Consider the following 10,989-nt stretch of genomic DNA (forward strand, 5'->3'; position numbering starts at 1 on the left):
ATACATATATATGTGTGTTTTAGTTTAAAAATATATTGTTATTCATGTATTGATAAAAAGTTTAATGTCTGCCTCTTGATGTCTGTCATTAGCCATCGGTTGGAGGATGGCGTTTACCCATAATGCATTGAACCATCATTCACCAGATTGTTCAACAACAACGTGGTGCTCACCATCAGCAGCGTTGCAGACATCGTTCATATCTGTAACATCATCTAATTAAAAGACATCACTTCTTGTCAGACAGTTTCTCACAGCTAGCTGAAGCAAATTGATTTTCAACCCCCCCAGTCTTGGCAAAGAAGGAATGAATAATGCATGGACATTAAGGTCTTATCTCCTGCCCTGACAAACAATGTGGCCATGCTTTGAATATTCCAGAAAGGTGTGCAAAGGTTGTTTTATGTGGCAGATCAGACAGACAGGTGCCATTTTCATGGTCGGTCGTTCTGCTTATGCTGCGGTTTGTTTCCAGGCAGTAACGTAATCCTGGGCACAATCAACAAATGTACTTCATGCTTCACAGTTTGTGACAGCATTTAAGTTATTTGCATTGAATTTTACAGCTGCCACTTTAACATTAAACTAGCAAAAAAAAAAAAAAAAAAAAAACTTTAGCCAGATATTTTTGCCTTAGACACAAGCATGCTGTATAAGGAGACAGTGCCTACAACATGCAGAGCACACAGTTAAAACATATCCTCAGTGATCAGAGTCTATTTTTTATTGAAAACACCAATTACTGCACTATGTCAGCAGCTGTGTAGCAACACATTCAGATTAAAACAAGAGAAGCTGCTGCTCTAACCATGTTCCAGTATAGCTGTTTTATACCTACGAACCAAAGAGCAGCAGCAGTAATAAAAAAAGATTAGCCATGCTCAATAAATCTGATTGACTTGTGTTTTTTTAATCAGCCCAGTAATATCATAAAACATACTGCTTTTCCAATTAGTTTTTATTTCCTGCTGTGAACATTGTGATGTTAGATGATTAAGAAGGTTATTGTGTGAGGCTTTGTATTCTGAGGCAAGTTTAGACAAGTTTTAATGCCATTGCAGCTTTCTGTACACCGTGATGCACGATGTGCATGTAAAATGGAAGTGCTGACATGTTTACAGAGGAATCCTGAATTTGATGCAATGCTCTGATCGTGTCTTCTTCTTGTGTGAATGCTTATAATGATCAGTGTTTATTTAATACGTTTTTTCAACACGTAACTCGTGCTGCAGTTTTTGTTCTATTTTAACAATTCGCATATCAGAACGTTCAGCTCATTCAGGACATTCCTGTTATGACATTTAGTATTTGTGCAATTTTAACTTTTCCAAATATTTAACTTTATTGGCCATTTTTCTCTCATTAAAAATGAATGAATAAATGAAAAATGAATGGAGAAACAACATATAAAAGTAGATAAAATATCCAACATTTTTTTAAAGGACATAGATAAATTGCATCCTGGACATGTCACTACATTAGGAAGTTTCCTAGCTTATCTAAAGTTGAAAAGAACTTTTTAAAGATAAAATAAAATCAATCATTTACTGGTCTTTTGCAGGTTTAAGTATGGACAAGTTGAAGAAAATACCTGTTTAAAGCGACAATGACCCCTAAGGAACAATGTGAAAAGCTCATTTAAATACAGCACTGAGGTAATAATGTCAAATGGCTCTGAGTGGTCCAGAAGTGGCTTTAAAAACTCCCCAGACAAGCTGACAAAACGTCCTACTGAGTGCATTTGTTAAGGATATACTTATTTACTGGAAACAACTTCCAAGTAGAGTTTTAATGCAACGTTTCAGGGAGTTATTAATTCATAGATTTGGACGGTTACCTGCAGTTTTGTGAAACATCAAGTTGCATCTAAAGAAAAGAAAAAGGAAACTCAGAGACGAGCAAGGCAGGTTTGAATAAACTGCTGCAAAGAGGGTGGTTTACTCTCATTAAATATCACATTTCGTTATGAGCCTTAAAGTGGAGAAATAATAAAAAAAAAAAAAATCTGATAATTGGGAGAAAAAACGAGTTCAAGTTGGAGCAACTCAACTCTGCAAGGAAGCTCAGCTCTCCCTAGAATGGCAGGGGTTGCTTTTCTTCTCGTGACTTGCCAAAATGGGTTTGTACACACACACACAAACACACACACACATTTATATGTTTCATGGGGACACAACTTTTTGTCATCACTTGCAGGGAGCACCCTTTCTAAAGGCACCTGAGTCCTAAAAAAAATAAGTGTAGCAACCAAAGCTGTGTTCGCCTATTCATGTGTTTAAATACTTGAAATTGTGAAGTACCAATGGACACAGTAGAATGCACATACTCAAACACGCCCCTACACAAACTCAGACATGCGCACACACACGTACACATTTATATGTTTCATGGGGACACAACTTTTTGTTATCACTTGCGGGGACCACCCTTTCTAAAGGCACCTGAGTCTTAAAAAAAAAAAAAAAAAAGTGTAGCAACCAAAGCTGTTTTACTCTACACATGTGTTTAAATACTTGAAACTGTGAAGTACCAATGGGCGCAGCAGTATGCGCACAATCAAACACGCCCCTACACACACACAGACATGCGCGCGCACACTTCTGATGTGGGGAACACTAGATAAGACTCTCACAGTGCCATTTCCTCTTGTGACTGTTTCCTCACGAAGAGGTTCAAATACAAAGGGCTGACGGGATGAAGGCTGATTATAAATTCTTTTCCACTGCTAAATGTGTCAAACCAGCCAAATGTCAAAAGATATTCTGTCAGAGGATATCGAGTTGACTGAAAATGTCAGAGAGGGAGGAGGCTTCAAGAAGAGCACGGGGAGGAAACAAAGGAAGAAACTGGCACACGTGTGTTTGTGCGACTCAGATCTGGCAGAAAGCACCTGTCATCATCATGCTGCCTAATGATGGGGGCTCAGCCTGAACTACTGTTTCTCCGCAGTTGTGACCTGTTTTCTTTGGAATAATTCCACTTTGAACTCCATCCATCTCTGTCAGCAGATCAAACGTTTGGAGACTAGCAGCACACATGTTGGCAACAACCAGGAGGTCTCAGACGGTAAAACTTTGGCAAGATTTCAAACATCATTCGAAGTTCACCAACTCTAGAAGTTTGAGCTGCCTCTACAAATCTACAAAATGTTGAGAAGTTCTTTACTCCACAAAGTGGAGTGCATGTTAAATTATAACCTAAAAGCGCACAAGGCCCACAGAGATGAGTCTTGATAAGTTTTAACTGAATAGATTTTAAATACGTCACAATTCTTGTTATTTCCGTTGCAGTCGGCTCAGTCCAAATCAATTATCTCTGACCAACATCAGTGATCGGGACAATTCTGTCGTCGTATTTCAACACCAGGACGATGTGAGCAATAGGCTTTGAGATGTGCAATAGGACACATCAAGAACCATTAAGGAGTATTGACTAAGACACAGAGTGAGGAATTTGTCACGTCTGATCCGTCATTTCGGATGGTGTTAATAAACCATGCAGCTATGGAAATATGTATTCTATCTTTGTTTGCCCCTCTTTATCAATCAACCTTTATTTATACAGGTAAATCCCATTGAGCCTCGAGGACTCATTTACAAGAGAGACCTGATTTCAACAAAGAAAGATGACAACAATGGACAACAGCAACAACAATAAGCAGTTATAAAAACTCATACTACAGTTTTTTTTTTTTTTTTTTTAACAAATAGGATGGCTAAAAGGAAAAGGTAACAAAACAAAAAACAGCTAGATTCCAAGACAAATGTAGAAAACTAACAACAGGAACATGTCAGCATTGGACCCTGCCAGGAGTCCAACAGATTCTTAAAGCCACTTAGAGAGGTCAAGGTCGAGATGAATTAGATGAATTAAAAGCTCCGTACTCACCAAAGGCTGTGTAAAACTCTTCTTGCGTCAGGTGCTCGTCATCGTTCACATCGTTGTACTTCAGCAGGTCGAACAACGTGCACTCAGAGGTATCCTTGGATAAACCTTCATGCTTGATGACCTTCAAAGAGAAGGGGACAGATTTCCATGAGGGGGAGTCAGTTTACCAAAGCTTCTAAATGTGTGGGAAGTACAATTTCTGCTGATGGCGGCAGTGAAAACTAAAATTACTGACCATTTTACTGATGATAATTTTCTGATGCAACAATTATCTAGGAAAAGTACATTTTAGATTTATTTTATAATGAATTACTGTTCCTCTGATTGGTTTAAAATTAAAATAAAAAATACCACACTGAGGGAAAAAAAGCCAGTTTGATTTGAAATGGGCAACGTGAAACTAAAATGAGCCGCTCTCTTAACATTGATCAAAGAGCTTTAAAATTTAATCTCAAAGAGGATGCGGGACGTGAAACCTGGACTTGGATGTTCAATAATACATTTTTCAAACCTGTCATTCATCACAATGCAAAGGCTTTACACATATTTTGGTACAGAACAATTGTCTTCAGATAGAAGTTTTCTGACTTTTCTATCCAACACAATGCTGGTTCTGTAGACACTGCTGCCTGCAAATGTTCAATTTATTGGAAAATAATAATAATAGAGAAGTCATTATTATATATATTTTTAACCTGTAGTACAAGCACAGCTTATGCATGTTTTTGTGAATGATTTAAACTAAGGGTACAAAAACTTTTAAACAAAATATATTAAATACAACATACTAACTCAGAAAAAATATATATATATATCAACAGAGTTAGTGCTGAGTAAAGACTTGGCAATAAAGAGAGAATAATATTGGACTCAGTCTAAAGTACACCTGTCTTAATTCAAGGTTCAAGATTACTTTGTCATTCGTATCACATGTGGTGCATGAGGTGGAATGGAATTGTGTACTTAGCATCCCAGTTACACCAAAAATAGCAATAATATAAACTATAAAAAAAAGAAAATGGTATACAAGGATCTAAGATATAGGCTACACTAAACAATAATAATATAAAATAATGAATACATGATAATAAATTAGGTCTGGCCGCATGTTTAACATTGATTTAGTCCTCAAAATCTTCATTTTAATACAAAGATGCTTTGAAACTACTTAAACAATGTATCTAATACCAGATCACAGTTAGGTCAATTTGTTTTAAAATAATATGATAGTATGTCTTGTTTTTTATTTGTGCTATTATTTTATTGGAATTTTACTGCCAATTTGTATCATACTTGTATTTTTATTAAACTTAATTATATTTCTTTTATCATATTTTTAATCTATAATGGTTGTAATTGTGAAGCACTTTGGTCAGCTGACGTTGTGGTAAATGGGCTATATAAATAAACTTTGATGACTTAAAAACTTTTTATCTATTGTAGACTTTGAGGTTCTTTAAAGCATTTCTTTCTCATGATATGTATTATTACTATTATTATTATATATTTTTTAAAGTAAATAGCGTCAGGCTGTCAGGGTTGTTTTTGCATAGACAAAGTTTTTGGGTTTTTTTTGTCGACCGTGTGCTTCAAAAGGTCAAGATGTTGTGTACCAAGTTTATTTTTTAACTGATAATGGCAGTCAGAGCAAAACTCACTGAAGTTGAATCGCAGCGGTGAAAAGGTTCAAAACTCTTTTCATCATTTCTCCGCCATGTGTGGCCTTCAGTCAAACATCCATCAGACAAGATCAGCTGTCCAAACCATGATCACAATGGACAGCTTTATTCATCACGACCTGTCTGATGGATCAGCGTGCTCCATTTAAAGAGGACTTGTTTAAAACTTTAGATGGTCGTCTGTAAATGGACAGAGTATTCTAAAAAAACTGCTTTACACAATGCTCCAATCCTGCTCAACAGAATACATGTCACTGAGCAAAGGCTTGCTTGCTTGTATCTATGTAATAAGGAATATTCCTTGCTTTTCAGGACTATGTGCAGACTTTCTGCACCCTGAAACCTTTATTCAATAAAAAGTAAAAGGAGTTGTAAAATGGCACTTTTCTATTTATTTACCATATTTTCTGCCGTACATGTTGCACTGCCATATAAGTCGTATCAGTCCAAATATGTCTAATAAAGTGAAAAAAATAAAATAAATGCGTTGCTTCGCCATATACGTCGCGTCTATCATGCGTTACGCGTTTGTTACGAGTCACCGCTGACAAACCAGAAATGTGGGCCGGTGTTGTGCCAAAAATCGATCGGCTGCCAAATGTCGGCTGCGGGAACGTGCACGGGAGGACTTTAACAATAATTGAACAAGATTAACACTAAAATGAAAATTAGGCAAAAAGGTGTGACTTAAATTCCGGAAAATATTGTAAAAAGCAACTTTCTATCTTACCAAGATATTCAAAGCTCTTTACAACAATCTGTGCCTCATTTACCTATTCACACAGCTCTATACTAGATCTATAGCAACAATAATCAGAGCTTTATCACATTCATACATCGATGAGACACATCGGAGGCGAGGGGTTCAGTGACTTGCCCAGGGACACTTCAGCATGTGACTACTGGTGGAATCAAACCCCCAACTCTTTAATTTGAGGAGGGCTGCTCTAACCCCTCAGCCTCAGCTGACCATAGTAGAAACTAGTTGTACATAGAAACTGATCTAAAACGTACTAAAACCAACAAAACAAATCTGGTCACGATGGTTTGTAATTTTTCTTTTTAAAGCTGACATTTAAGTTTTTGTGCTGTAGCTGCATGCCTTAGAGCAGCAGCTTCGTACTGAAGCCGTGTCAGAAACAAAGTTTGATTCCTGTGGGTTCTCCTCTACATTTTCTGTAGCTAAAGGCCTGAAATAGTGAAAAACAGACAGACCGTGTACACCAAACTATCTGTGGCACAACACTGATGTGAGAGCCAGACGTAATGTTTGAGACTGCAGCCGCTGCCTGTTTCAAATCGAACTTTAATTTACAAATTCAATGGAACATTGGTTGATTAATCAGATGGAACCCTTCTCTTACAATTAACCGTAGCAATATGTTTATAATAATACAGGTTATTATAGACTACATTTATCAAATTTCTCAAAACCTACTTTGCTAATAAAGACATTATAAAATATAGCTTTAATATATGGAAACACATAATTATGAGAAATCAAAAGATGCTGATCAAATCTGTGTCGTGTTCACTTAAGCACAGAACCACACGATTCTGGTCAGGTGCTGTCCTAATGTTCATATTTTAACACATCCGTAAAGATTTGCTCCTAAGAAAATTTCCTTTGTTCACTTCAGTTTTTAAGTTGAGGTTAGATGAATCCAGAGTCAACTCGACAGAAAAATAAAATCAATTCTGGCATATTTTCTGTCGGTCAGTCACGTTTTAATCACAATATCTTGTGACGGTGCCTTGCATCTCTATGCTGATGATACTGTTGTATATTGTTGAGCTAACACAGCTGCCAAGGTTTTTCAGCTTCTACAGTCTGCACTGACATCATTCAGTCAGATTTTTTCCATCTCAAACTGGTACTAAATACTGATAAAACCAAAAGGATGTCGTTTTCAAACAGGAAGTTGGTGCCATAATCTCTTCCTCCTATCTTATCTATGAATGGTGTTCCTCTTGAGTTTGGGAATTCTTACAAATACTTGAGAATGTTGGTCGATGCACATCTCTCTTTTAAGCTGCATGTTGAAAACTTGGAAAAGAAACTGAAATTAAAACTGTGTTTCTTTTTCAGAAATAGATCTTGTTTAACTTTGAACTCCAGAAAACACCTTGTAGCTGCTACTTTCCTACCAACCATTAACTACGGTGACATTATTTACATGAATGCTCCTGCCAGTTCCCTGCAGATGTTGGATGCTGTCTGTCGTGGTGCACTAAGATTCATAACTGGTTGTAACTACCGTACCAATCACTGCACCCAGTATTCACTGGTTAACTGGTCATCATTATCTACATGTAGACTCAAACTGGTTCATTTTCATCTATAAATCACTTCTAGGTCTGGTGTCTTATCTGCTCCCACACGTCACGTCGTCAGTGCAGTTACAGCGTGCGCTCTCAGGCCATTATTACCTGCAGTGTCCCCTCAGTGCAGACTGAACTCTGCAAAAAGTCCTTTTCTGACTCTGCTCCTGCAACCTGGAACACCTTACAATAGAAACTGAAGCTGTCCATTTTGATTTTTTTAAGGGACTCTAAACAACTGAGAAGGTCATTAGAAAAATCAGAGCAGTCATGTTCATGTTTTTAGTATTTTACCTTGTTTTATACGGCTTGTTGATGTTGTTTTTATAGCACCATTGTTTTTAATTGATGTTATTGTTGTGTTGTTTATTGTACTTTATAGTACAAAATAATATAGTATTGTCTATCTATCTCTCTTGAAAATGAGTCCTTGTGACTGAATTAGACTAACATGTATAAATAAAGGTAAAAAAAAATCTAATCAAATAACTTGTGTAAATTACAGGAAGTAAAAGTTTGCCAATTCTACTTAAAGCTTCCTAACCTTTTCCATGTGCACATTATGATACAAAGTTAGTCTGGGTGAAATATTTGAGTCCTATAACATCAAATTCAACCATGGAAGGTTTTAAAAATAGACGTTTTAGGGCACAGGAGTTGCAGTCGATATTATTTATTTAAAAACTATCTGTGCAGGCTTTGCAGGGCTTGTTCACATGGGTGTTTTATTTCATTATTATTTTTAATCTATTTTCATGTTTTGTCAATAAAGCAAAACTGAAAACAAGCATGAAAAAATATGTACACTGGTTTGTGTGCAGATTTGTGAAAATGCAAGTCAACCTAAATGTTTTTGGTGCAAGACTTTCATGGATGGAGAAGAGCAGAGTGACGGAGTCTGTCGAGTGGAGGAAACATTTTGATCCACTACCAGGAGCAATGGCAGACCACAGGGGTGGCCAATTATAAATTATACTTATAAACCTCTAAAGTTTCAACTGATATAATTTATTTTATTTTATTAACTGAACAATGTCCTGGTTACTACACAAATAACTGTTTGCTGAGGTTGCTGAAACGGACTGACACTCTGGTCAGGCAGGATGATTCATTTTATTTTATTGTAACCTCCACTTGAAAGAAACAAACTAAATGTCTGTTCAAATTGTTGTGAAATTGTGACTCTAAAGGGACAGTTAAGTGTACAAAATTAAAATGTAAACTCAGTTCAAAACTGCATTCAAAGTTGATACACTGCCAACCAATAAACAAGCTAATTAAACTAGTTCACTATGTTATTATGTATATGTTTATTTTATTATTATGTATTATTTATTTAAAAATTCAATTGAATTAACAAAATAAAAAATAAAAAAATGGTTTAAATATTTAATTATTTTAAATTATTTATTTTTATAGTTGTATTTTATTGTTATTATTATTACTATTAACAGCAATAATGATATAATAATATAATAATAATAATAATAATAATAATAATAATAATAATAAACTTATTATTATTATATTTATTTATTTACTCTTGTTAATTATTGTGCTGTCATTTTGATAGGTGGTTGTAAAATTCACAAACCAAAAATATTTTTTCTGCTTCAATATTAAAACCAAAAACTTTCAGTTTTTATACTTGACTGAAAATCCCATGACACTTTCTTTCAATTTACTGATAATCTCTGACTGTGACACAAATGCCTCTTATTGTGAGGCCGTTCTGTATTATATCTACTAAAACTCTCATGTGTTGAAATAATAAAAAAAGGGAAAGAAAGATAAAAATAAGCCATTGAGCAATCTCTGATATGCCTTTCTCCATCTTGATGGTGGAGTGATAAAGTTTAGCCTGGAAAACCTTCAGGGAAATGTCGAAGTTTGAAATATCTGTCCAACATTATATTCAACTAAACATCAAAGGACATTTTAATTTATTCATAGCACATTGATTTTATTTTCCTAAAATATTGTTTGATTTATTATTACTAAGCACCCAAAAATAAACTTGTAAAATAATAAGTGTGACTTCTAGTTAATTTACGGAAGTTGCTGATGACGCAGACCGGCTCAGAAGGAAGATAACCGAAGGAAAGCTACTGAAATCCTGGTTTGCAAAACCACTGCAGGGAGTTTGGCCTCTTAAATTATTCAAATATGATGCATAATAGATCAGTCTTCAGGTAAACAAAGTCTTTGTTATTCTAAGAATGTCCTCTTTCCTCACGTCGGACCCACAAAGCTCCTTTACAGGATTCCTCCTGGTAAAACTGGTAAAAGGCTTTGGCCTCTCGTGACTGTACGGCTTTTACTTTGTTACCTGCACTGCTTTTTAAAGAGTTTACCTCGAGCCAAGTGTCACAAATACAAAAAAAAAACCCCACAAATAGAGTAATAAATGGATGAGATAAATCCACACATAAAAAGCACATAGATCTTCAATTTTATTAATATTGATGTGTTATTGTGTAATTTTAAGTCAAAGTAAATTATGGACGTTCCATAAAAACGTGTAAAAAGTGTCTCGATTAAATCTGATAACAAATGTTAGTGTGTGATATTTGTTCTGTTTTTTTACATTGTTACTACAATAAGACAGAAACCTACAAAAATAGTGTACTGCCTTTACTCTTACTAGAGCCCGGCAGACATGGAAATGTTGGCACTCGCCGATGCCGATACTGGGAGGGGAAGGCCAATGCTGATAACCGATGTATTGGCTGAAATATTTTGAACTTTGTCCACCCCCAAGAATCTAAACAAAAATCTACTTTTAAAGCAGTTTTAACTCTTGAAGTCTTCAGTCTTCCTAACATGCGTTCATATTTTCTATCCTCAACTATTCAACATAAAGTTATCAAGTGTGTTAAAAATATAAATTAAACAAAATAAGCACATTCTGTTCATTGTTTAAATAGTCACGTATGGTGAAGGTCTAATTAGTACTGACCGCTGCAACGTTTGTTTTTTTTTCCCAGACTAATAAAGCTTTCAGACAATGCATTTCATTGTAGACAACAAAGATAATGTTACTAACAATGGTGCGTATATATATATATATATATATATATATATATATATATATATATAT

General features: G+C 35.4%; 1 protein-coding gene across 1 annotated transcript in view; it reads right to left on the minus strand.

Moving 5' to 3' along the window:
* Positions 1–10,989, minus strand: part of fstl5 (follistatin-like 5) — a 209,376-nt gene that overhangs the window by 97,136 nt on the left and 101,251 nt on the right. The window contains exon 6 of the mRNA XM_037675152.1: positions 3,889–4,009. Coding sequence (XP_037531080.1) covers positions 3,889–4,009 — 121 coding nt within the window. The remainder of the gene's footprint in view (positions 1–3,888; positions 4,010–10,989) is intronic.

The sequence above is a fragment of the Nematolebias whitei genome, chromosome 4, assembly GCF_014905685.2.
Source record: "Nematolebias whitei isolate Nwh7 chromosome 4, NemWhi1, whole genome shotgun sequence".
In the NCBI taxonomy this organism is placed as follows: Eukaryota; Metazoa; Chordata; class Actinopteri; order Cyprinodontiformes; family Rivulidae; genus Nematolebias; species Nematolebias whitei.